Below are 27734 nucleotides of genomic sequence, written 5' to 3'. Positions count from 1 at the left end.
GGTATTCTGCGTTGGAGTGGCATGGAAAAAGGCATAGAGATGCTTGTGGAAGAAAGAGACCAATGGGGTGTCAGTGGTGGGGATGGCAGGGTCTACATGAGAAGGGGCAAGGTTAGATAAAGAGGCAGGAGAGAAGATATCCAGGCCTGAACAGAAAAGCTAAAAGGCTGAGTTATGTATAGGGTGACCAGACAGCAAGTGTGAAAAATCGGGATAGGGCCTGGGGGGTAATAGGAGCCTATATAAGAAAGACCCCAAAATCGGGACTGTCCCTGTAAAATCAGGACATCTGGTCACCTTAGTTACATGTTATTGGAGAAGGGGAGCCTGTGAAAAGATTCAAAGGAGGGGATGATGTAGTCAGATTAATAGGATAAGAAGAAAATTATAGTAGCCATGTGTTTTGTATCAGTTGGAGAGAGATGAGGTGAATACCAGAGAGAATGACATTGCAATAATGAAGATAGAAGATCTTGGAATGGATGGGAGATCATGGCATGGATGGGAATTTTGTTGTAGGATACAGAGAAAGGGTCAGTTCTTTTAAATGTTATGGAGGAGGAAATGAGATGGATGAAGATTAAATGAGTAATTTCAATTATTTTAATTTTATATTGAGGCCTGCGTAGGGAGAATTGTATGGATCAAGCCATGGGAATGGGAGGGAGAGAAAATACTCAGGGAAGAAACAAATTTAGGGATTGCTGTATGTTTCTATATCGGATTGCTTGGATGCTAGGTGGCACTTGGGCCCCTGCTTTCCTCTGTAGTTCCTCAGTACAGTTTTCTTGTGGCTCCTTGATGTAGCCCATCTGTTAAATTGATGAAAACTGGCACTAGAACTCTCAAGCTTTCCTGATGCAGGTTTATAAACCTTGACTGTGTCATACCGTCGTTCATATTTGATTCAATGGGAGCTTTGCATAAAAATTGTTGGCAGGATATGACCCAGTGTATTTTTCATAATTTATGATCCTCTCATTAGTTAGATATGTGTAAATTATCCATTGGTTTTAATTAAGTCCCCTTTAGGCTTATGGATTTGTTGCAGTCAGATGGCTTTAAGAAAGAAGGGAGAGAATGGCAGGCATGCACACCAGCTGGCTTTCCCCTGAGTTCTAATATCTCCACAGAGAACAAAAAGAAGAACAGGAGTACTTGTGGCACCTTAGAGACTAACAGACTAACACGGCTGTTACTCTGAAACAGAGAACAAAGTGACCCCAGAGCTTTCTTCCTAGTCCTCAAAAATTCAACTACGTGAGATAACCTTCTCTAAGTAGGAGAAAACACATCAAATCAGTCCTAGAGAGAACTTCAGGGGTACAAGCAGGCTGACAAGCTTAACCCTTTGTGGATATCATATAAAACACTATCTTGATTCCTGATTTACATAAACCATTAGTTGCTAATACCATTCAATTACATAGTGCAAAGGCAACTAATGGCTTATGCAAATCAATTTGATAAAAAACGGAGCTGCATTTTTTTCTTAATTAGCTTTTGTTGTGGTCTTGGATGAACCAACATGAAAGACGGAATGGAATTGTCTTCAGAAATGAATCTGTTGTTGGGGGTCTTTGATATTTTATACACTGGGGCTCATTTTAGAGGTGGGGAAAAAAGTGTCATTTTGCTGGTATTTTTAACGAGAGTGAATCTGGTATTTGCTAATTTTTAAACAAAGTTTGTGTTTGTTTCTTGGGACCTGTGCTGGGTAGTATTATATATCTCATATGATCTCACACTCAAAGATAACACTGTCTTGTGCATATATTTGTAATAAATTAAAGGCACTTCCCTTGCATTTGCAGCTGTTCTAACTTTTTATTTGGGTAATTTAGTAGTCTGGGAAAAACTGGGGGAAAGAAACAGTCACCACTAAAAAATAAAAAGACAAAAAAAGTGAATGTGTTTCAGTAATTGTTGAAAGCAAAACCACGGTTAACTCTAGTTGCTCTATGTTGTCTCATTAAATGTGTCTTGTAAACAGTGCTTGGAGACAGGAAGTGGGGTTTAAGACATGCAAAGAACAAGTAACTCAAAGAGAGAAGGGGGACAAAGAAACCATGTGGCCTCAAGAAAGACTACTCAGAATTTCTGTTTCCCTCAATATAAAATGAGCAAAATATCTAATCTATCTATCCTGTGCTCATTATTTAGAAGAGATTGAGGTCAGAGTAGGTTACTGTAGTTATAACAAAGAAAAAGGATGAAACAGTAAATAAATACAGAATTAAGGATCAAATTTTTGACGAGTGAAACAATTACAGAATACTTCACTGGAGTCTAGTGGGCCTGATTCTGATCTCACTTATAGCTGTTTTAAATTGATGTTATTCCTTTGACTTCACTGGAGTTACCCTGACTTAGTGGCCTGTTTAGTATTTGGGAAAGCACATGATCACATGCTTACATAATTGGGAGTTAATATTAATAATACCTTACTCTTTTGTTGTGCTTTTTTATCGGTACATCTTAAAGCACTTCACAATCTTGAGTGTATTTATCCTCACACCACCACCTGGGAGGTCCCCATTTTACACATGAAGAGGCTAAGTGATTCGCCTGAGGTCAAACAGGAAGTCTGTGGTGGAACAGGGAATTGAGCTAAGACCTAGGTTACTGGCCTGGCCACTGGACCATCCTTCCTTTCTCATAATCAGCTGCTTGAGTGGTTTCTTGAATCAGAGCCTTACCTGGTGTACGTAGGATGAGAATGAGGCTGTGACTGTGAAAAGTCTTGTTTTTCATTACTATTTTACAATAAAGACACTAAGTTTAGAATGAGGGGGGAAATGTGAAGATCCCTGCCCTGGGAAATAGACGTTTATTGTTTAAGGTATCGACATAAATCTTTTGTGAGGCTTAGTTCATCCCTCCTAATTTAGAATCAAATTCTCAGCTCCACTGATCAGCCCTCTGTCTCTTTCCACAGCTTGGCTCTCATGACATATTTCCCACTCATTCCTCCTGTGGAATCCTCACTGTAAATTCCACAACAGGGACACATGCAGAATCTGCAACAAGGAACTTCACTGAGGGGATCACATCTAAATTAATAATGTTGTGCAGACTTTTTAAAGAGTTGTGTTGCTTTGTGTGACTTATAATAGGGTGGAGGAGATTAGCTCTGTATGATAAGCTAGACTATCCATTGTTGTTCTAGGTCTCTTGAAAGACAAAATGAGATCATTCTGACTTTTTAAATGGAATGGATGAATATCTAAAGGCATAATATTTTTGACATTATCACCCGAGGACACGGGCATTTCCCCCCTTCTAGATAAATATGGCTTTTGAATGAACTGTAATATTCATTATTACTAAATAATAATTTTGAACTATTTTTAGAGGGTCAAAGAATGTAGATTCAGGCTGATTATATATTATGCAGTACCTTCTAAGTACGGAGTATTTCAAGTGCTGTGTGCAGTAATTCCAAGTGCAAATACAATTAGTAATTATGTGCTAAACTTAATTACTGTATTTGGATATAGTTGATTACATAGTTTGCTATATTATGTTTCCAAGAAGGTTATTGGACCAGTTGCCCAGTAAAGCTTAGAAGTATTTTTCCTGATGTCACAATGAAAAAAACAAAAACAAACAAAACAAAAAAATACCAACCAAAGAGAGTATCTTGTGTAGTCATAATTTTACTTTTGATGGTTATATAGTCTCAATATTAAGAATTATTTATCTTTTTAGATTAACAATTGAGTCCCTATAGTATGGGAAAGACTTTTGGTTATGTTGAATTATTCTTTTTTGATCATTCGTGCTATAAAGCTTCTTTGTGATTATTTCTTTACAACTCAAAAGTAATGGGCTATTTGAAAAGAGCAGAAAAAATTACATCAACTTAGGCCCATACCATACATGAGTCAAAGCACTTCTCAGATTTCAATCAGAGTCAAATTGGGCCCTGTTGGATCATGACTCAAGTTTTCTTTTCAGAAAAAGACCAGAATACAAATATTAAAAAAAAAAAAAAACTTTATTTTAAAAATATAATGGGCTGGATGGAGTTTTGCCATTGACTTCAATGAGAACAGGATGGGGGCCAGAAAATATTGGATCATTAAATGAACTTACTCCAGATGGCAATTTAAATTGTACTGTGCCACTGAGAGGAAAACACACACACTTAAGAATTTTTAAGTCTTGTAGAATATTGACTACTTAGAATTGGTTCTTCGAACAAGCCTACTTTCTAGTATACAGAATGCTATAAGTGCCAAATTGAAATTTTGTTACTGATTTAAAACAGATAAACAAAGACAAAAGACAAATAAAATAAGGAGGAGAAAAGAGAAAACTACTAGCTATAACATCCTGAGTTCATCATAAATTTAAACAATTTACAATTAACTATTACAATTAACTATACTACCTGTATTTTTTCACGTACATTTCAGTATCATGAGTTTGTCCTCTAGTTTTAAAGAAGGTGTTAAATATGCTTAAAATGTCTAGTGCTGTGTGATTCACTGTTCTTTACTGCACAGTTACAAATCAAATGTTCCCATCTTTATCTTTTTAGCTTCATTTTTAGAATCATTCTTCTCTTCTTCTTTCAACTTTTTCAACAAAAATGTCACTGTTTTGGTCTCCCAAAATAAATGTGGGGTTTTCCAGTATTCCTATTACTCTAGTGCAAATTCCAGTTGAAAATGTTCAACAATGTCACATGCCCATCTAGGTCTACTGGAATTTCTAGTAGGTATTTATTTCCTAAATAAATAAATAGAGACATCCTATCTCCTAGAATTGGAAGGGACCTTGAAAAGGTCATCAAGTCCAGCCCCTGCTTTCACTAGCAGGACCAAGTACCAATTTTGGTCCAGATCCCTAAGTGGCCCTGTCAAGGCTGGATCCCCACTTTGAACTTTAGGGTACAAATGTAGGGGCCTGCATGAAAACTTCTAAGCTTAACTACCAGCTTAGCTCTGGTTCTGCTGCCACCATTTCAATGGATTCCATTCCTGGGAAACCTTGAAAAACCTTCACCAATTCCCTGGTGAATACAGATCCAAACCCCTTGGATTTTAAAACAAGGAGAAATTAACCATTCCCCCTCCTTCCTCCCACCAACTCCTGGTGAATACAGTTCCAACCCCCCTGGGATCTACAACAGGGAGAAATTAACCATCCCCCCTCCTTCCTCCCACCAACTCCTGGTGAATCAAGATCCAAACCCCTTGGATCTTAAAAAAAAGGAAAAAATCAATCAGGTTCTAAAAAGAAAGCTTTTAATTAAAGAAAAAAAGGTAAAAATCATCTCTGTAAAATCAGTATGGAAATTAACCTTACAGGGTAATCAAACTTAAAGAGCTTAGAGGACTCCCCTCTAGTCTTAGGTTCAAAGTACAGCAAACAAAGATAAACACTCTAGTAAAAGGTACATTTACAAGTTGAGAAAACAAAGGAAAACTAACACGCCTTGCCTGGTTATTGACTTACAAGTTTGAAATAGGAGAGACTTGTTTAGAAAGATGTGGAGAACCTGGATTGATGTCTGGTCCCTCTGAGTCCCGAGAACGAACACCTCACAAACAAAGAACACAAACAAAAGCCTTCCCCGCCCCAAGATTTGAAAGTATCTTGTCCTCTTATTGGTCCTTTAGGTCAGATGCCAGCCAGGTTACCTGAGCTTCTTAACCCTTTACAGGGAAAAGGATTTTGGAGTCTCTGGCCAGGAGGGATTTTATAGTACTGTACACAGGACAGCTATTACCCTTCCCTTTATAGTTATGACAGGCCCCCTTAAGGATTGAACTCACAACCCTGGGTTTAGCAAGCCAATGCTCAAACCACTGAGCTATCCCTCCCTCCTGTAAGCATCCCATCGTTTTGACTGGTTCAGTACTGCTACCTCTGTTCATCTTACGGTAAAGGTTTGCTTTATTTGCTCCAACCTTTGGGCTTGATTCTGAAAGCTGAGATGCAGAAAGAGTTGACTTCCTCCCTGTACCATAGCAGATCATGCTTTTTTCTCCTTGCCTTCATTATTCTCTCCCTCTCATATTTTTCAGCTATATTGTAGAGCATAGTTTTCTCAATTAAATTCTGTGCCTGAGACTTTCTCATTGAAATTTAGAGTAACTTTAGTTGTCATTGTCCTCTTCTGTATTTAGCAGTTTAGGCAGAAGTTTTCATAACATATTTCAGTTGGCAACCACCAAACTTAAAAAAAATACCTTCAAAGCCTGTGCTACGATAATATATTCAAAGCCACATGTTCAGCTAAGTGATACATAAACTGACAGAGACCCTGTCTGGAAAAACATTACACATTGTATATATTGTTATCATCTTCTTGTTTGTCATCTTACTACACAGGATTTATTGTTTAACATTATTGGTAAGAAGATTGTTGAGTTAATTTTTGGTTGCCTTTTCACCCCCTACATATTTAAAACTGGACAGTTGTGGTTCCTCTAGTGGGGCTTTACAATATGGCTCATGCTTCAAGACCAAACTTGCCCCTGCTCCATGCTCACAGAGACCCTTTAAAGCTAAATCAGTGTGTTTGCTTTATGTGCGGGTATAGAAAATTTAGAAAAGTCAGAATTGCTATAATCCTGCACAGTGGACTGATACCCTCTCAGGGGACTGTGTTGCATGTGGGCTCTGTCAGTGCTGAAGAGCCGTGACTTTGGAACAGGGTTGATGCGAATAATGGAAGGAGTATGGCTATTGGAACCCAAACACAAGACAGGAGTGCACATATGTACTTTGATTTGGCATGGAGACTAAAATACAGCCCTTATACATTTAGGAAAAAATATGGCAGCTAGTTATATTACACTACAATTCCCTATGGCTGTGTTGAAATGAAGGAACACAAAGGGGGATTGGAGTTTGACATTAAGTTGTGTGGAAAGAAGGAACAGAGAGATTACGTGATTTGCAGAACATCATGGAAGAAGTCTGTGATAGAGCTAGGATTTAAATCCAGATCTCCTGAGTCCTGGTCCAGTGGCTTAAACATAAATCTAGCCTCCTCCCTTGGTATCACAGAGGTCTCAGCACTAGTATGCATTCCTGAATGTAATTTTAAGTACTCCCCCACACAACATACACACACATTGAATGGTTCAGTTTTAAAAAGGAAATATTTTCCTTCAAGTTACAGGGTATGTCCCTGGGATAGGAGAACCAACTTTAGATCTAGGCTGGCACAAATGGGTAGTTGGACCATAACATTTACAAATCATATCTAATTTCCCCATTAATTATGGTCCCTGTGCCCCCTTTCTGCTCTGTTTTCTCACAGCCAGGTACACTGAATCTAATGGTCAGATTTTCAAAAGTGCTCAGCACCCACACTATCCCCAGATCACGAGTAATGGGAGCTGCTAATGCTGCACACTTTTGAAAATCTGATCCTCAGAGTCCAGATCAAAGTTTGGAATTCAAGATATTCAAGTATGCTTGCAATTAAGCAAAACAGGTTTCCCATTGATACGTGGAAGATTGCACATTTGTTTAGTTTAAAATCCTTTTTTAAATATTAACCGGAATTTTAAGATGTATAGATTTTTATCAATAAGTTAGTTAGGGCAGCAGTTAAACCTTTCAAAAACACACACACACAGAGAGACTGGAAGTAGAGTTTTAAAGTAACTCGCATGCGCGTCTAGCTCAGTGGCAGATTACTCACATAAAAGGTTCAGTGGCTCAATAAAATATTTTTTATGTTAAACTTCCAGTTAACTTAAATCATCTTCTGTAACAAAGGACTGGAGGATAGCCAATGTGACACCAAATTTTTAAAAGGGCTCCAAAGGTGACCCTGGCATTTACAGGCCAGGAAGTCTGACTTCAGTATCAGGTAAATTGATTGAAACTATAGTAAGGAACAAAATTGTCAGACACATAGATGAACATAATTTGTATAAGGGTAGGAATAAATGGTCAGTTTTCAGAATGGAGAGAGGTAAATAGTGGTGTCCCCCAGGAGTCTGTACGGGGCACAGTCCTATTTAACATATTCATAAATGATGTGGAAAAAGGGGTAAACAGTGAGATGGCAAGATTTGAAGATGATACAGAACTACTCAAGATAGTTAAGTCCCGGGCAGATTGCGAAGAGCTACAAAAGGATCTCACAAAACTGGGTGACTGGGCAATAAAATGGCAGATGAAATTCAATGTTGATAAATGCAAAGTAATGTACACTTGAAAACATAATCCCAACTACACATATAAAATGATTGGGTCTAAATTAGCTGTTACCACTCAAGAAAGAGATTTTGGAGCCATTGTGGATAGTTTTCTGAAAACATCCACTCAATGTGCAGTGGCAGTCAAAAAAGTGAACAGAATGTTGGGAATCATTAAGAAAGGGATAGTTCAGAGATCGGCAACCTTTGGCATGCGGCGGCCTGGCCGGTTTGTTTACCAGCCGGGTCCACAGGTTCGGCTGATCGTGGCTCCCACTGGTCACGGTTCACCGCTCCAGGCCAATGGGGGCTGCGGGAAGCGGCGCATGCCAATGGATGTGCAGGCCGCTGCTTCCCGCAACACCTATTGGCCTCGAGCGGCAAACCTCGGCCAGTGGGAGCCACGATCGGCTGAACCTGTGGATGTGGCAGGTAAACAAACCGCCCCGGCCTGCCAGAGTGCTTATCCTGGTGGGCTGCATGCCAAAGGTTGCCGATCCCTGGGCTAGATGTTAAGACAGAAAATATCATATTGCCTCTATATAAATCCATGGTAAGCACACATCTTGAATACTGCGTGCAGATGTGGTTCAGAAAAGGACAACAAAAATGATTAGGGATATAGAACAGCTTCCATATGAGGAGAGGGGACTGGGACTTTTCAGCTTGGAAAAGAGACGATTAAGGGGGTATATGATAGAGGTCTATAAAATCATGACTGGTGTGGAGAAAGTAAAAAAGAAAGTATTATTTACTCCTTCTTACAACACTAGAACTAGGGGCCACCAAATGAAATTAATAGGCAAATTAACAGGTTTAAAACAAACAAAAAGGATTTTTTTTTTTTTTACACAATGCACAGTCAACCTGTGGAACTCCTTGCCAGAGGGTGTTGTGAAGGCCAAAACTATAACCAGGTTCAAAAATAGCTAGATAATATCATGGAGGATAGGTCCATCAATGGCTATTAGGGATGGTGTCCCTAGCCTGTGCTCACCAGAAGCTGGGAATGGGCGACAGGGGATGGATTAATTGATGATTACCTGTTCTGTTCATTCCCTCTGGGGCACCTGGCATTGACCACTATCAGAAGACAGGATATTTGGCTAGATGGACCTTTGGTCTAACCCAGTATGGCTGTTCTTATGTTCTTATCTTCGTGAATGTCCAACTGGGTGGAAGTTGAGCATGGAAATAGAATAACACAAGTAAATATGTCAGTGCTGGTGAATGAATGTTAAGCGAATGTATCAGAGTCACAGTCATGGAGAGAGGAGAGAGACAAGTATTTCTCAGTCTTCTAAATCTTATTACCATAGTTATCAGTCATAGCAAACAGGTTCTTGGCCCAGGACTACAGTTTGCTATGGAAAAATCTTACACCTGGAGGAAAACATTTAGTCTTAGCTGACTATAGATAATATGTGTTACTAGAAGGTGTTCATTTGGCAAAAGAAATGCCAAAAAGAGAAAGTGTGCTTTAAGAGGCTAGCAAAAACCTAAAAAGTGCTCACTGATACTGACATGACTTGTATCCAACAGAGAGAAGTACTTGAAAAATGGTTGAAGGTAACAAGGCTTTTGTTTGCACTCTAAAACATGGTGGCTTGGCATTGCTGTTAGAAAAAAAAGTAGTGAGACAGAAACATTTATTAGTAGGATACTTAGGAAGAATATATTGTTAAAAAAATTAAAGTTGCAGATCATGCCTTGTGCAGAAGGATTCTGTTTGGCATATCTCTCTTCTCCTAGGGAACATTAGAATCGGCTGTCTCTGAGGCATTGTACTCATTGCTGCAATATCAGTGTATGGATCTACAAATGGGGAGGTCCGGGGTTGGGGGAGCTGGAGGATGATGCATAGTCATGCAGGGTATTCACTCGTGAGTTAACATCCTCTAAAGGTGTATTAACTCCAGAATAAAAGTCACTCCATGATGCGAAACTCCCATCTGAGGGAAGTCCAAGGGGCAGAGGGTTGCAGAGCAGATAGGAAGCCAAGGGAACAGTTGCAGATAGATAACCATCACACAGATGACTCTGGCCTCCATTAACTCCCCCCAACATCTTAGTGAATCTCCAGATTCTCAGGGTTGAAACTGTGCCCCCACTCTTCTAACTCAAGAGGTCAGACCCTTCCTCCTGATTGGTTTAAGTTAGAAGAAATTCCACGAGGGGAACTCTAACTGGGTTTTTATGCCAAAGCATGATTTAGCTTAAACAATTTAACTACAGCCATTGCCATTTTTTCAGAAAGAAATTAATAGATCCCAAGACCAGAAGGGACCATTGTGATCATCTAGTCTGACTTCCTGTATTACACAGGCCATTGAACTCCCCCCAAATATTTTCTAGTGCAACTCTTTTAGAAAAACATCCCATATTGATTTAAAAAATGTCAGTGATGGAAAATTCACCATGACCCTTGGTAAATTGTTCCAATGGTTAATTACTCTAACTCGGGGATCAGCAACCTTTGGCACACGGCCCATCAAGGAAATCTGGTGGTGGGCCGGGACAGTTTGCTTACCTGCAGCGTTTGCAGGTTCGGTCGATCGCAGCTCCCACTGGCCGTGGTTCACCATTCCAGGGCAATGGGGGCTGCAGGAAGCAGCGACCAGCATATCCCTCGGCCCACGCTGCTTTCCACAGCCCCCATTGGCCTGGAATGGCTAACTGCGGCCTGTGGGAGTTGTAATCGGCGGAACCTGCAGATGCTGCAGGTAAGCAAACTGTCCCAGCCCTCCAGCAGATTTTCCTGATGGGTTACATGCCAAAGGTTGCCAATCCCTGCTCTAACTGGTAACATGTATGCCTTATTTCCAGATTTAATTTGCATAGCTTCAGCTTCCAACCATTGGTCATGTTATACCTTTCTCTGCTAAATGGAAGAGCCCGTTATTAAATATTTGTTCCCCATGTAGTTACATATAGGCTGTAATCAAGTCACAATTAATATTATCTTTGTTAAGCACAATGCTTGATCTCTTTCAGTTTACTACAAACTAATCCTTAATCATTCTCATGATTCTTCGCTGAACCCCCTCCAATTTATCAACATCCTTCTTGAATTGTGGACACAGTATTCCAGCACTGGTTCCACCAGTGCCAAATAAGAGGAAAAATAACCTCAGTAGTCTTACCCAAGATTCCTCTGTTTGTGCATTCAAGGACTGTGTTACTCCTTTTGGCTTCAGCGTTGCACTGGCAGATCATGTTCCTTTAACCTCAAGGTGTCTATCTTTAAAAAAAAAAAATCCCAGGGACCAGATGTTTATTTACACTAAGGCCACTTGACACCACTTAAGCAATACAGAGGGGTATTAAAGTGGGTTTAAATATCAATTACTTTTACTTTATTTCCAGATGGCTCTGAATGGCACTGAGGTTGCCTAGCTTTCTGTGCAATACTACCGCCAGGTGCAGATTGTCAAAAGATTGATTATTATTATTTTATTAAAGACAGGTCTTTTGTAAATAGAGGATGTGGGGAAAATAGAGCTAACTCTGAGAGCCCATAGATAATCTGTTCCAATAGTCAAGATTTGTGAACATAAAAATATAAGAGAGGCCATACCGGGTGAGACCACAGGTCCATCTATCCCAGTATCCTATTTTCCAACAGTGGCCAATGCCCCAGAGGGAATGAACAGAACAGGTAATCATCAATTGATCCACCCCCTGTCACCCATTTCCCCCAGCTTCTGGCAAACAGAGGCTAGGGACTCCATCCCTTCTCATCCTGGCTAATAGCTATAGATGGACACTTTATGAATCATCTTATAATAATGGGCTATAAATGATCTGTTGTCATGGTTGATATGTAACACAGATATAATATCCAATTAATGCATGCTGGGGCTAGCCATTTTGTCCCCCCTCCAAAGCCTAATATACCAGGGTTTTAATCCATGAACAGAAAACACAGCAAAAAATTGAAAATAAAGGAATTTCTCAAACAGCAAAATAAGGTAACATATTTATATTTAGCCCGTTGTGAGTGTCCTGCTGCTCAGAACAGGTCAAGATTGGCTTTCATCTGAATAAAGTATGTGTAACTTTCTATTATACAAGAAAAGTGTTCACGTGTACAGACTATTGCAAAATACATTGATTTGATATCTTCTTGTACACCACAAAGACAGCATTAATGGAAATTTTAAATAGCTTGGCTTGTAAAGCTGAGCTCGGCTTTTGGAACAAACTTGAGACTCTTGCTTATTTGGGCTGGTTGAAGTTGAGCATGCTGAGGAGGTGATGGGATTGATCTCTTTGGAGGAGGATGCCAGCTAAAATGCTCAAAAACTGCACCTTCGGGATTCCCCATAAAGCAGAATTATAGCTTCTGAAAAAGGAGACTCATGCCTATATTCTCAGTCATTCAGACATAAGGCTCATGACAGTCGCTGCCAAAAACATAAAATAAAAAAAATCGAGAGTTCAAAGGGGCAGAAAAGGTGTTCATGAGACAAGTCACTTTAGGAAATACACCCTCCCCCCCAATACAACAATTATTTCACTTCCATGCTGCTGTAAAGCTATTTCAATAGCTTGTCTACCCAAATAATTTTCCTTTCATCATAGTGGGGTCCTGTAGTACCAATAAAATAAGTAGTCAGAATTTCATCTGCAGGGCTGTATTCTATGTGGTTATATTGTAAGTCAGTTCTATTGAAATGCTCAAGGCTGAAATTTGGAATTAGTCAGCACAAAGATATAATTCAAAATGATAAAATAATCAATTGTTTTGTTGCTCTCCTCCAATTTCCTCCTTTTATTCCTCCCCTAATTGAAGGCCCCACACTGGGAAATTCATTTGCTGAAAATGACTGCATGCAACTTGCTTTGAAACATAGGGCACTCATTCCTGAAAATGATTGAGATGGGACAACATTCTCAGTTTTATAGTGTTCCCTCCCCTTTCCACTGCTGGCTTCAAAGGCAAAGGTGTGTCACTGCACCACCTGCCTGCCCATTTCATTTATTTGTACGAGATACTATAATAAAGACTATGAATAAACTGAAATGTGTTGGGTTGGGGATCTTCTGAGCTAGTGCAACTTTACAAAAATAACTTTCTTCCTAGTCTTGAATGCCTATATTTTATTTTTTTTACTTAAGGCCTGTTTAGGCCTTGTACATGTGCATGAGGTGGGGGATGGAAAGGAAGGGTGGAGAGGAGTCATCCCTAAGTATAGCAGCTGGATGCAATTGCAGGAACTGTCCCTTTCCTGCAGGCATAAGTCAGCCCAAAGGAGGAGAGTGAGGATGAGGAAGAAGTGGATTGTAGCAAACAATAGTAAATGCTGCGTCATCCTAATGGGTGGTAAACCAGAGGCACGTTCCTCATGCATGCCTTGGAATTCCAGAGGGATGTACACTCAGAAGCTTGCCTATACAAAAAATGTGCTCTTAAATTCTCTAAACTAGGTCTCTGTTGGACCTGAGATACAGGGAGGGGATTATAAAGATGAAAGCCTTAAAGGCAGCATGTGCTATCACTGGTCCTGGAAAACCAAACTCCAAGCATTGATAGCACAGCAGAAGGCACAGCAAACCACACCATTTGTAAAAGAACATAAGGAGAGGTCATTTCTATATGAGTTTTTGCAGAAATTTAAAGTTAATCAGAGGTTGGTACCCAAATCATGGGCCACAACACAAGTGTTTAACCAGAAAAGAAAACAAAAAACATAAGAAAACTGAAATGATCAGAAGACAATATTCTCCAAAACAATCCATCCCCTTAGCCATCAGCCAAGCTGAATACAGATTATCACTGGGGTGCAGGACGGGGTGGAAGTTACAAAAAATGCATGGTCTTTTGCACCAGATAAATGATATACTTTGTTCTGAGGATTCCTTTCATGAACTGTATCCCTTAGGAAAATGAAAATTATGCTACCTGGAAAAATATCCATGTGCAAGCTTTTCCTGACAGCTCTATAAGCATCCCTCCATCCTCTGCTCTGATTAATCTAAATGTTGCAGTACCTAAATATTAGAGCCTTGTTGTAGCCTAATAGTTGGGATCCAAAAAAGGTTACATTAAAAAGGCTCTACTGCAGCCTGTATAATCATACCAATGAAATCCCTAGACACAATGTGTCAGGAATGAGTTTCAGCCTTCACTTTGTATGAGCACAAGCATGTTTTCTTTCTAAGTTTGACCCAAACCTGAGAAACATTGAACAACCTGAATTCTCATTAAAATCTTAAAAAGAACAGGAGTACTTAAGGTGCCACAAGTACTCCTGTTCTTTTTGCGGATACAGACTAACACGGCTGCTACTCTGAAACCTGTCATTAAAATCTTAGTGAGAGCTGATGTTGCTCAGCAGCTTGCAAATCTGGGCTGTTATGTACAAATATAAACAATGAGTAAATGGATACCAAGTACTGTATTATCATTCTTTTATGAAGCATTTCTTTGTAGTAGGAGCTGTAGGGTAACTGTAGTGAGAGCTACTCATTCAGATTTAGCTTCAATTCTCTGTGCTGTTCATTTTTCACAAAGTGATGAATCCTTGAAATCCTAAGCAAGAGATAGCAGCTCCTGCTAGTGAAAGATTTTTGCTCTTCAAAGATATTCCCCAGGGAGCCTTACAAGCTGAAAACTGTTGAATTAGTGCCAGCATGGATTTATTTTATAAGTCTGAACAGGGATGAACAAATATTTATTGTAGCTTATGGCCCAGTGGACTACCAAAGTGAACCGTTTAGTACACTGGAACATGTTTTGTGGCCTACATAATTCAGTTGAGTTTTATAAACACAACTGATGGTGCTTATTCAGGAGACAATGAAAAATTTCCTTCTGAATTCCTTTGAAAGGAAGCAGCTGTTAATGTTTTACTATTTCTGAGTGGGGTAGTTGTAATTTTTCCCTTGAACATCTTCTAATATAATATTTTACATTTATAAGGCAGCTTTTTTCCAAAAGAATCTATGAATACTTTACCTTTATCTATTTATGGGAATCTTTTCCTGAACCACTGAACTGCAATCTCGACAGCTGCTTAATAGCACACACTGGAGCAATGTCATATGGCAATTTAGGACAGGAAGTGAAGGAGAATATTCTGGGAAAGTTCTATGGCCTGTGTAATACAGGAGGTCAGAGTAGATGATCAGCCTTTGGAATTTATGACTGAAATAAACTATCAGAAACTATCAAATGAAAATGCAAAGCTGGGTTTCCATTCTTAACTTGCACCACTGAGAAAAAACAAAGAGCCTCAACTCTAAAATATCTGTAATTTGTTGGTTTGTGTCATAGCCTTAATTTTTCATTAAAAATGGTTAAGGTGGGATTAGTATTTATTAAAGATGCTGTCCTGACAGCTGTGAAACCACAAGTCATATATTTATCCATAGCATATATATGCATTACCAATTCTTATGCTATACTTTCCTCATACTGCTCCACCAACTGATTCATTTCCTATCTTGAGGGATCACAACCAATCAGGAGAGGGTAGTTCAGGGTAATTCAGTGTTAACTCTTTTGTATTGTTGCCCCTTTTGAACCGAGTGGTTAGCCAATATTTGGGATCTTGTGGGTTTCTGTTAGGGAGACAAATTGTTGATGGAGTCAGATATTTCTTTGATGCAATCCTGGTTCTTTACAAGGAAAACAAGAACATAAGAATGGCCATACTGGGTCAGACCAAAGGCCCATCTAGCCCAGTATCCTGCCTTCCAACAGTGGCCAATGCCAGGTGCCACAGAGGGAATGAACAGAACAGGGGAATCATCATGGATATCCCCTGTCGCCCATTCCCAGCTTTTGGCAAACAGACGCTAGGGATGCAATCCCTGCCCATCCTGGCTAATGGCCATTGATGGAATTATCCTCCATGAATTTATCTAGTTCTTTTTTTTGAACCCTGTTATAGCCTTGTTCTTCACAACATCCTTTGGCAAGGAGTTCCACAGGTTGACTGTGCATTGTGTGAAAAAAATACTTCCTTTTGTTTGTTTTAAACCTCCTGCCTATTAATTTCAAATGGTGACCCCTAGTTCTTGTTTTGAAAAGGAGTAAATAATACTTCCTTATTTACTTTCTCCACACGAGTCATGATTTTTTAGACCTCTATCATATTCCGCCTTAGTCGTCTCTTTTCCAAGTTGAAAAGTCCCCATCTAATTAATCTCTCCTCATATGGAAGCTGTTCCATACCTGTAATAATTTTTGTTGCCCTTTTCTGAACCTTTTCCAGTTCCAGTATATCTTTTTTGAGATGGAGCAACCACATCTGCACGCAGTATTCAAGATGTGGGCATACCATGGATTTATATAGAGGCAACATGATATTTTCTGTCTTATCATCTATCCCTTTCTTAATAAGTCCCAACATTCTGCTTGCTTTTTTGACTGCTGCTGCTCATTGAGTGGATGTTTTCAGAGAACTATCCACAATGACTCCAAGATCTCTTTCTTGAGTTGATAAGTTTATGGAGGAGATGGTATGATGGGATAGCCTAATTTTGGTAATTAGTTGATCTTTGACTATTAGCGGTAAATATGCTCAATGGCCTGTGATGGGATGTTAGATGGGGTGGGATCTGAGTTACTACAGAGAATTCTTTCCTGGGTGTCTGGCTGGTAAGTCTTGCCTGCAGGCTCAGGGTTTAACTGATATTTGGGGTTGGGAAGGAATTTTTCTCCAGAGCAGATTGGCAGAGGCCCTGGGGGTTTTTCGCCATCATCTGAAGTGTGGGGCACAGGTCACTTGCTGGAGGATTCTCTGCAACTTGAAGTCTTTAAGCCATGATTTGAGGACTTCAATAGCTCAGACATCGTTTAAGGGGTTATTACAGGAGTGGGTGGGTGAGATTCTATGGCCTACATTGTGCAGGAGGTCAGACTAGATGATCATAATGGTCCCTTCTGACCTTAAAGTCTAAGTCTAGTCTAGGAGTGGTAACAGCTAATTTAGATCCCATCATTTTATGTATTGTTTGGATTATGTTTTCCAATGTGCATTACTTGGCATTTATCAACATTGAATTTCATTTGCCTTTTTGTTGTCCAGTCACCCAGTTTTGTGAGATCCTTTGGTAGCTCTTTGCAGTCTGCTTGGGACTTACCTATCTTGAGTAGTTTTGTATCCGCTACTCAAGACGTAAATAAAATACATAAAGTCCTGTTTCCCTGAACACAGTATAGATCAAACAGCAGGAGACAACATATTTGCTTACAGATCCAAATGTCTTTCAACTAGCTCTCTACCAAAAAGTTCCCTCTCTTAGCTTTTTCTCAGGGTCATGCTACAAGTACATCTCTAGCAGGCTCTGGAGCTTCCTTGTTGCCTTAGTTGTGTGCTTCTGTGGTATTTCTGCTCCTTCTCTCATTCACTCCACACAGCTCCATCAAATATTCATCCACCTGAATTTGCATTGAGTCGCTAGGGAAACTCCTTTACACCAAATAGCCCAACTCCTATTTCACCTTGCATGTCACCTCTGTTTTGGGTGGTGGCTCCTATGGTTTGAGCTATCGATTTGATAGAGGAAGCTTACATGCATTTTTACATTTGTCCTGAATGAAGGGTGGCTGTCACAGCCACCAGTATCAACAAGCTTTCACCCAGCCCCAGCATATCCACACTGCCCATCATCTCAATGGAGTCTAAAATGGTGAGTTCCTGTATGATCAATCCAAAACTGAAAGAAAATAAATGATTTTTAAATGACAAGCGACATAAGCGTAACTAGTTACATGGTGTTTTTCAGTTTCACACCGCTAACATAACTTAATTTCACTTCCATCAAAACCTGTTTGGACTTGTTCTCTCTCTCTGCCTGACTTCCTATCAATCATCTGGAATTTCAGGATCCCAAGGAATGTCTATTGTTTTAGTGAAACTGGCTGGCTTTTGTTCTAATGGAAAACTCATCTCTGTCAGAACCATTCCAGCCTCAGTTGCCAAAGCTGTATTATCAGTTATTGGGCAACTATGCTAAAATCCTGTCCCCGGATATCTCTGCAGATGGATAACTCCCAACTATATCCAGTACATCTAATTGGGTTGGTACCGTATAGTGTCCTTCCCTAGATTTTATCTAGCTTCTCTACTCTTCTTTCTCCTGGTATTGTGGAAGCAGACCAGCTCCCCTCTTTTTAAAGTTTCCCCGTATGACCTATGTCATAGATGCTTCATTTTGCCAGAGACTATCCTCAGATTTTCTCTAGGGAAGGTATGCGCTTTTTTCAGTTTTGGATTAGATGGTTTCTGCATAGTCCAAATGACTCAAATCTTTGTTCCTCTTCAGGAACACTATACACAATGTTTGCTGGGATCCTTAGCTTATGCCTAAACATTAGGAGTACTGGGTTACACTTTTGCTTTCTTTGACAGCTCTACTATAAACTATCAAAAGGAACGGGATACAAATGTAGCCAGCTGAACCCCCTGTTGAATCAAAGGCCTGTTGAATCTTAGCACCATCCCATCTGATTGCAGGTGCACAGGTGTGGTGTCAGTTTCATGGATCCATAGAATCTCACAAACTTGGAACCCCAACGTTGGAATACTCTTAGATAGAGCTGGCCAGGAATAGAGCTGGGCAGCAAAGTGCAGGGGCCCAGAGACATACCCTAAGAGACTTTTTGGTTAAGTCAGGTTAGACTGTTTGGTTAGGTTCTCCCAATCCAACAAAGACATAGGTTGTATGCATTGGTCCAGCACAAGACTGATACTGGGGGAAGCCAGCCTATTAAAATAGCCACTTCGCTGGTTACCAGTAGCAAAAAGGGGAGAGGCCTTACAGGCCATTGAGGAAAGCATAATTGAGGAAGGCATAATTAAAGCTTCAAGCAGTTCTTGGCCTCAACCATCATTCTGGTTAAGAAAAAAGATGGCAGCACCAGATTTTATGTGGTTTATGCAAAACTAAATAAAGTCACATTAAAGGATTCTTATCTATTACCACAAATAGATGATAACTTGGATGCTGTAGCAGGTCCAGTCTGGTTTTCCTGATTGGGTACTGAAAGTGTGTATTGGCAAGCAGAAGTGGATCCAAAGAAGAGGGGGAAAAAAAACCCTGCTTACTGCATAGGAGATATTTATAAATTTAAATAAAAAATAAATATGTTTTTAAACTAACTTATTCCTTTATTCAAGGCCATTAAGTAAGTGGCTGTGTTACACCCACTTATGCAACAAAGAAATAATTTAATTCATTTGCTCTAAGTGTCATTACAGCGTGTCAGGTAAATAAGTATTTAGCCAAGTTGTTTCTTAAATTTTAATTGTAAAAAGTGCTGGTTTTACAACCCTGTGGCCTGACACCTGCTATTTACTTCCATATCAGGTATAGCACATCTATCCTTACCCTGTGTCTTAACCTGCAGGGACTATGAGTAGTGGTTCAGTCTCCCTGTCTATTCAGCACATGGCATCTCTGCAGAAAGAGTGCTAATGCATGTAATGGTGTTTCTGTGAGCTGGAAGTCTGTCCACTCGGAAGTTGACTGTGATCACAAATACATTGCACAGAGGCAACTAATCAGTGGTCATATATTAAGGCATTCACATAACTACTGTTTTGGATCATATTCAAGCCAGAAACCTAAATGTAAAAGGTTCTATGTCTCATGACGTTTCCTGAGCCATCCAGCATGCCTCAGGCTATTTTCTAAACCAATGCAATGTAATTTATACAGCAATGCTGATTTGAGTGTGTAATATGTATCCAAGGATGTGGAATGCGATAGTTTGTAAAAAAAAAAAAAAAAAAAAAAAATTAAGAAAAGTCATTACTGAGCCCAGAAAAATAACACTTTCAATGTTTAATATTTTAGTTTGTTTACTTTCCTTTTCAAAGTAGAACAACCAATTAAACCATATTTTGGACTTGGCAAGGTGAATTTTTAAAATCAGAGATGATTTAGAGTTATGTTAGCAGGAAAAAGGTTTCTAATTGTTGTTGTTTTTTTTTAAGTTGCTTACTAAGGATATGTTGTTAAAGGGACAGTTTTGTAGAGTCCTTGTGGCCCTGTATTGGGTTTGGGGTCTTGGGAGCTTATCCTAGCCTGCAGCCTGGCATCATGGCATCAGTGGAGCCATGCTTCCAAGGCCTCTGCACCTGCAGCAGTTGTCCTTCTGAACTCCTTGTAAGGGTTGTCCCAACACAGAAAGGTTAATGGAGAAGGTAGCAGCAGTACTAGGCAGTATTTCCTATTCCATGTAATCTGTGCAGTGGTGTCAGGAGAATGATGTGGCCTTACTCCTGGGCCATGGCCTGCAACATCCCCAGTGTGGTTCTGCCCCCATGTAGATTTCTCTACAGTGTCCAAAAAAGAGAAAATGGTGCCACAGAGGTGACTGATTCTATCTCCTGCACGGAGAAGGTGATATTTACATGCAGACATGCATGGGTCTCTCTGGGAGGACAGTTATTTATTTGGATGAAGATCAAAGAACCAGAGGTCTGGGTATTATTTATATATACTTAAAAAGTGCAATAAAGAATTAAGTATGATGAAAAGAGGTATGTTTTAAGCCCGTGTTAAAGCTTTAATTTTGTCCAGTGGTTTACTCAGAATATAATACAGTTTCATGCTAAGTTAAATTGTTTTTCAGATAAAATAATTGTGTTTTAGAAATTAAGAGGAATAAAGTACATGGTATTTTGCCTCTGACACTGTTCCTTAACACTTAGCTGCATGAAGTATTCAATCAAAACACACTAACTATAGGCAAGGGACAACATTTTGTAAAGTTTTCCATAGGTCAAATGAATGTAAAAATAGCTTCTGCTATTGCATAATATCTACATAGAATTTTAAGGTGAATTTTCATATTTTTGTTCTGTGTTAAGCTACACATGATCATAATGCATGACCGCTAACATCATTTCATGAATAATAATAAATCTTCCTCATTAATAGATCTATCTTGAAAGGAAGTAGGTAATTTCAGGTATTGGAGGTATCTTTTAGGGCCTGATCCTGCTCCAGCTGAAGTCAAAGACAGAACTTTCATTGACTTCCGTAGGTGGAAAATTGGTCCCAAGCATCACATATGAAGTACTGATGGCATATAACAGCCATTACTGCCAGTGAGTTATGCACACCCAATTCTCCACATGCCAGGGAGAAAGTTTACCCATAAGAATACATCTTTCTTGCTAACACTGAAATGAACTGTTACTTTAGGGAAGAGCTGCTTTTACGCTGTCATTTTCAATAGAGTTAAACAACATGAGGTTTAGTATTGGTCACAGACCAATGATCTGTAAACCAACTCTGCACTGTCACATTGATTTCAACTAAAATATTTTTGAGAAATTTCCACGTATGTAACTCCACGGGGGGCAGGGGGGAGGGAAGAATAAGTAATTCAAAATGTTTTGTAGTATGTTAAAGAGGAATGAAGTGGCACGAGCCTACTGTTTATTCTACCCCCTTTTTGCTGTGCTTTTGAAGTTGCTTGTTAATTGTATAATTAAGAAAGAGAAATTAAATCTGTTAGTAGCCTGGTGTGGATTATGTGAAAATGTTCCATGGTGCTGTAATGAACTACAACTGTGTATATAAACCTGATAGATTAGTCATGAGAATGAGTAGTCTGATTACAAACTATTAGTCTGGGATATTGCTTTAATTGAATTAGAATAATTATATATATTCTTTAGAGAGGAATATCATAGTTTCAAGAAAATGCAAAAGGAAGATTTGTCTTCATTCCTGAAGGTAATCCTAACTCAGGCTGCTTACTGTCTATTAATATTAATGAAGAAAAAAGAATTGTGACAAGAAAGCAATGGGAGCCCAGACATTTCTTTAAGCACAAATTTATACACACTGTAGTGTACGCATAAGAAGGAGGAAAAAATCAGGAAATTGCAAATATTTTGTAATAAGCTATTTTCTCTTGCCAGGTTCATTTCATTTTAGTTTCAATAATTTTCCTTTCCTGTCTCTTTCATATTTTCTTTAAGGCCTCATTCGATTACAAGAGCTCATTAAGGCTCCATCGCGGTACAACTTGAGACTAAAAATCCGTCAGTTACCAGCTGACACAAAGGATGCTAAGCCTTTACTAAAGGAGATGAAAAGAGGCAAGGAGTTCCATGTGATCTTTGACTGCAGTCATGAAATGGCAGCAGGCATTTTAAAACAGGTAATCACTACATCACTTCAGATGGCCTAGTATATTTCCTAATAAATCACAGGAACACGTATTCTCAACTGATTTTAAAATTGTGTGTCAATTTTACTGAGCTCTTTCTACTGGAAAATCAACCAAGTCCTCCTGAGCTAATGTTATCTGAGATTATAATGATAGGCACTTTTCTTTTATTTGGTTGGGATGGAGCAAGAGCTTTATTTACAAGTCTCTGGAGGCAAATGTTACCTGGAAAAATCTTTTATATTATCTTATAATGATGAATGTCCTGTTGGTTCTACACTCATAGACTGGCACTCTGAACAGAAAGCTAATTTAGAATGTTTGTTTAGTGTTATTCTGCACAATGAACAATTTTGATTTAGACTTCTAATTTTAGTATATTCCATAATCAAATGAATAGGATTCCAATAGTGTGTTTCAATAATAGAAAACTCAACCTTGCATTGATTTGACAAACCACTTGAGTATGTTTGTAAATTAAATCTCTCTTTTCCTTACCAGATGAGCACACTAATATGTTCCGCTGAGAAAATTACTCATACTGTCAGTCCCCTTGGGTATTTTCTTAGGGGCCAAATTCTCTCTACCTTTCTGCCATGAGTGCAGAGGACTCTGAACATAGTCAAACTGCTGCATTTCCATTGTGTGCAGGTGGGAAGGCAAGGAGCATATGGCAGAATTCACAAGAGCTTGCCCAAACTTTCTGCACCAGCTGTATGCTACACAGTTGTACTCCACTGGGATCCTCCAACTTCTTTAGGGAGAGGGCCAGGGAAGTGGGTACTAGTTATCCTCCTTCCCTATCTAAGATGATGCAGCACTGAGGTTGCAGTAGTGGTCTCTGAGTAGCTCCATTGCTGCTCTATAGTTTTGGTGAATGAGGATTCCCAATCCACACAGGCACTCCTCAGCTGTACCCAGTGGTGAGGTTTCACCACTTAGCAAGAAAATGAGGTAGTGCTTATAATTTGATCATATTAATGAGCTTGAAGTTAAAAACTGGAATTGGAAAAAAACAGCTGAAACAAAAAGAAAAATCCTACACTATTAATTCACAGTTTTCAATAGCAACTTTAATTCAAATTTATTTTTACCTCATCTACGTTAATAAAAAGTAGAACTGGTTAGGAATTTCCCTACATAATATTTGTGTGTCGAAAAATGCCAATTTGTCAAACTCGACATACAAGGGTAAAGGGTCAGTTTAGAAGTATCTTCTCATCTGAAAAATATTGGAAAAATAGTTTTTAATTTGTTGAAATGTCCCATTTTGACACTTTTAAAATGACAGGTTTTGAGTTTTGGTTTAAAATGACTTTTCAGAATTATAGTTAACACACACACACACACTAAAAATAAAATAAAATGTCAGAATAGAAATGAAATATTTTGAAATTATCCATATGAAAGGTTTCAGTTGACTTGACCCACAATTATTTTTGGATTATTGGTTCATGAAAATTTTCAGTTTTTGACTTTTTGTCACAATTTGGGAATGGAAAAAAAATTGAAACCTTGAAAATGCCTGTGGGATACAAAAACTATTTCCCACCCTCCTCTAATAAAAATACATGCATTTGTCTGGAGAGAAAATAAAAATTAATCTAGGGTAGGTTTTTGTCATCAGCTAATTATAACTACCTTATCTCATATTTTACGGAAATGTGGTATAGCATGTTAATGAATCGATACTATATGCTAGAAAAATGCATGCACATACAGATCTTTCTTTATTCTGACTTCATTCAAATGCCTTTTATGATACTCAGTAATGTGGCACTTTGTTCTACTATTGAAAGAAACACTTTTGCCCTTATTTTCTTCTATGTGCAAGCCACTCTCATATTGGCGGTCTAGCTAAAATCATGTTTAATTATTCACAGACCACAAAGATTTAAGTGGGAAATATATATTAATGCTAGTTGAAAGCCAATAACTTTAACAATAAATCCATCAAATTGCATTATTGATGATGCTCCTGATAGTTCCTACGTGAAAAGCAAACTGGACTTTTCACAGTATCCTGTATCAGCAAAAATATATGTGTGCTAGAGGGGAATAGGGGAAAAAAATGAAACAAAACAAAAAAGAAAACAAAAAAATCTGGCCTGTACATTTTATGAGGTGTATCTTCATTCTATCCCCTGTCTTCTCACTAACTTATTAGAGGAGAGGATTTATCAAACATAAGATTCCCATTCCAAACTATTTTAACCAAATTTAAACAGTGTAAGCAAGCTACTGAGAGTGTGACTCTGCTCAGAATATGCAGTAGGAATTATTCTATAAGAATTCAGGTTTTACATTTAAAAGTTTGCTACTTTTTAGAGTTTTTCATTCCCCTCACTTTTGACAATTAAGGAGAAAGGCAGCTAAAGCCATTAATTTCGTGCACTGCTGGTCCTTTAAACAGCTGACCTTAGTATTTTGCCAAGAGTGAGGCTCTGCTCTGAAAATTGACTCTGTAAAAATGGCATTGTGGGTTTGCATGTTTACTGTCTCTCGGTGACTCCTTGCCAAATACGTTCTGGTTACATGTAAACACACATACACACATACATGTTTTTTAAAAGATGCTCTTGCTAAATGCCAGCCAAGCAATATCATTTTCCACTGTGACATTCAAGGTGGGTTTTCAGGCCAGTGGCAGGCAAGAAGGTGGTAGGGGAGACCATCTCTTCTTATTGTCTCCCCTGTAGCTCCCAGAGCCCTCAGAAGCCACATCCTCTCTGTGAGCAGGAAGTTCTTCTCAGCAGCTGCTCAGAAGTGGTCCCATTGGCTGATGCAGGGGGATAGAAGAAAGAGTAGTTCTGGCTGCTCCCCTGCTGGGAAATGAGCACCTCAGGCACCCTGCAACAGGGAATAAATAGGATTTCTATTGATTCTGCCTGCACTTGGGCAGGTAGCACCTTCTTCCCTCCCAACACACAACCACATTGCCTGGCATTGGGGAGAAAGGAGATTGGTCCTAAGCTTAAGCCTTTGTGGGGCAGAGACATTAGAGCCTGCATATAAACTGGATGTGGCAGGGGTGCTGGAACAATTTGTATAGTGGGGGTGCAGAGAGCCATTGGATCAATCAATACACCCTGTATATAATGGAAACCACTTCAAGCCAGGGGGTGCTGCAGCACCCCTTGTACTCCTAGTTCTAGCACCTTATGAACATAGGTTCATTTTTTCCCTTGGGAGGAGAGGTTGAAAGGGAGGTCAATTGTTTGGGCTATATAATGGATTCAAAAGTCTGGGGAGGTAGGGAGTTTATACTAAGGCCAAGAAAAGAACTGTGGACGGATTTGGACAGTGAAGGGATTGAGAGTGGAGATGGGGAAGAGGATGGATAGGAAAATAAATGAAAGGACCATGGGGCTAGAGAATGAGAAATAAATACAAAAAGGCATATGGAAGCCCCAACATGGTGAAAAAGAATGAAAAAGGTGAAGGAAACTGTGAAAGAAATTGGAATACAGAGAAAGGAGTAGGAGCAGGGAGACAATGTGGAGATGGAGTGAACAGAATGGAGGAGAATAAACAAGAGAGCCAGCGGAAATAGTGTAGCATGGAGGCGGTGAGGAAAGAAAACTCTGAGCGAGGGCTTGTGGAAGATGAGGGGAGAAAGAAGTGCACTCATAGGAGGAAAAGTAAGGAAGACAGAAAACTGGGAAGGGAGAGAGTTAGTGTCTCCCTTCCCCCATGTCCTCCGTACCTGGAAGACATGGGAGCCAGAGACAGAAGATAGTGAAGTGAAGAAAGAAGATTAAAAAAAAAAAAAAAGAGTGAGAGAGAGACAACATGGCAAAATATAAAACATGATGTGTAGGACACTTTTCTATGAGGAATTTGAAAACTGCAAGACCTGATTGTGGGCATCTAATGGCTTTATATTACATACAGGAAAGAAGGCAACCTGGCTTTATGTTTAAAAAAATGAACCATTACCAAAACATATAAATCAGTGTTGACACTGTTTTAGTTTCAGTGTTTGTGTGAGTGTGTTGTTGACGGGAATGATATGCATATTTTTGGAGCCCAGGGCTTTTGGTATTTTAACACAATATAACTTGCCACTGGTGAATTATACTTGAATTTTAAATAAATTGTGGGTAGACAACCTTTTGTGTATTTAGTTTATTTTTTGGCCTAAATTTCTTGTCTAAAATCCAGGAAATAACATCTGATATATCACAATTTCCCAGGATACTGAATCCCCGTTCAAACTTGTAGACTCCTACCTTTCCCACCCCCATAACTACAGTCTTGTTGTGTCTTGCCTTCTCATGCAGCGTCACAAGCAGCAAAGCTTCTGGAGGACAAACTAGGATCTCACTTATATATCTACAAATTTAATTGTTTCCAAATTCTGTTCACCGTGACTCCTGTGTAGTCCTCTTGCCATCAGTGGGTTCGAACAAAAAGAAACAGAATCCAAATTCTTCTCCCATAGCTATGTTATCTTTTTAGTGTTAAAAAAGTAACTAAAACTTTTAGTTACTAAAATGATTGGATATAAATCTTAATATACAAAGGAGGCTGTTGTGCAGAGTGCTTTTCAGATTGGAACTGCCCTTTAAGATAGAAGAATAATGAATTAGAATGAGGAGAGAGCCCCAACCCACTGCTTTAAAACTGTATTTAAGAATTCTTGCCCTTATTTTGCTAACAAAAATATATAAGAAATTGAAAATACACAACTGAGCTGAAATTATTCGGTGTTGCGCTTTTAGGAAGGCAGGAAGACATACTTGTTAGTTTTCTGTACTTTTTGAACAACGGTACCAATATTTGATGTGCTCCATTAATGCTAAAGAAATATGGTAAAAGTGCCCAAAGTTGGATCTGTTGATCTATCTGTCTGTGTATCAATCAACATCCTACTTATTTTGCTAACTCTAGTTTTTAATTGAGTAATATTGTTAATCAAAGTAGAATTGTGTTTCTCATTAGGTTATTATTTAGTGGAGACATTATAAATACAATGAAGTAAAATATTCTTAGTTCAGATTTTGTGTGGCAAGTTAATGCTCCCATTAATATGTAAAACTATAAGCCTCTTTCACAATTACAGCTCTAAACATTATAGTAATAATCTTTCTATCAGAAGATCTGGTTCATAAATTCCTTTAATAGTCAGTAATCTGTTCTAACTATTAAGAAATGATTTGCTTGACCTAATTTTAGTACAATTCCTACCTTATAGTCTGTTCCCAATAGTGTTCCACTTTTGCTTTTTAATTTGTTGTAAAGGTGCAATTAAAAAATGTTCTGTGACCTCGGAAATATTAATCTTTTGTTTATTTTATTTAGGCTTTAGCTATGGGAATGATGACAGAATACTATCATTATATCTTTACCACATTGGTAAGTAGCTTATAAAAAAACATGCTAATGACATCGAACAAAGGCCTTAGCCATCTTAATTA

General features: G+C 38.9%; 1 protein-coding gene across 7 annotated transcripts in view; it reads left to right on the top strand.

Annotated features, from left to right (window-relative positions):
* GRIK2 (glutamate ionotropic receptor kainate type subunit 2) overlaps positions 1–27734 on the top strand; it is a 581178-nt gene that overhangs the window by 189161 nt on the left and 364283 nt on the right. For all 7 annotated transcript variants that reach the window (XM_034765974.1, XM_034765977.1, XM_034765972.1 and 4 more), the window contains 2 exons: positions 22124–22305; positions 27619–27672. In XM_034765974.1, the coding sequence (XP_034621865.1) occupies positions 22124–22305; positions 27619–27672 (236 nt within the window). The remainder of the gene's footprint in view (positions 1–22123; positions 22306–27618; positions 27673–27734) is intronic.

This window comes from Trachemys scripta, chromosome 3, assembly GCF_013100865.1.
Source record: "Trachemys scripta elegans isolate TJP31775 chromosome 3, CAS_Tse_1.0, whole genome shotgun sequence".
Classification (NCBI taxonomy): Eukaryota; Metazoa; Chordata; order Testudines; family Emydidae; genus Trachemys; species Trachemys scripta.
This window is presented reverse-complemented; position numbering and strand designations above follow the sequence as displayed.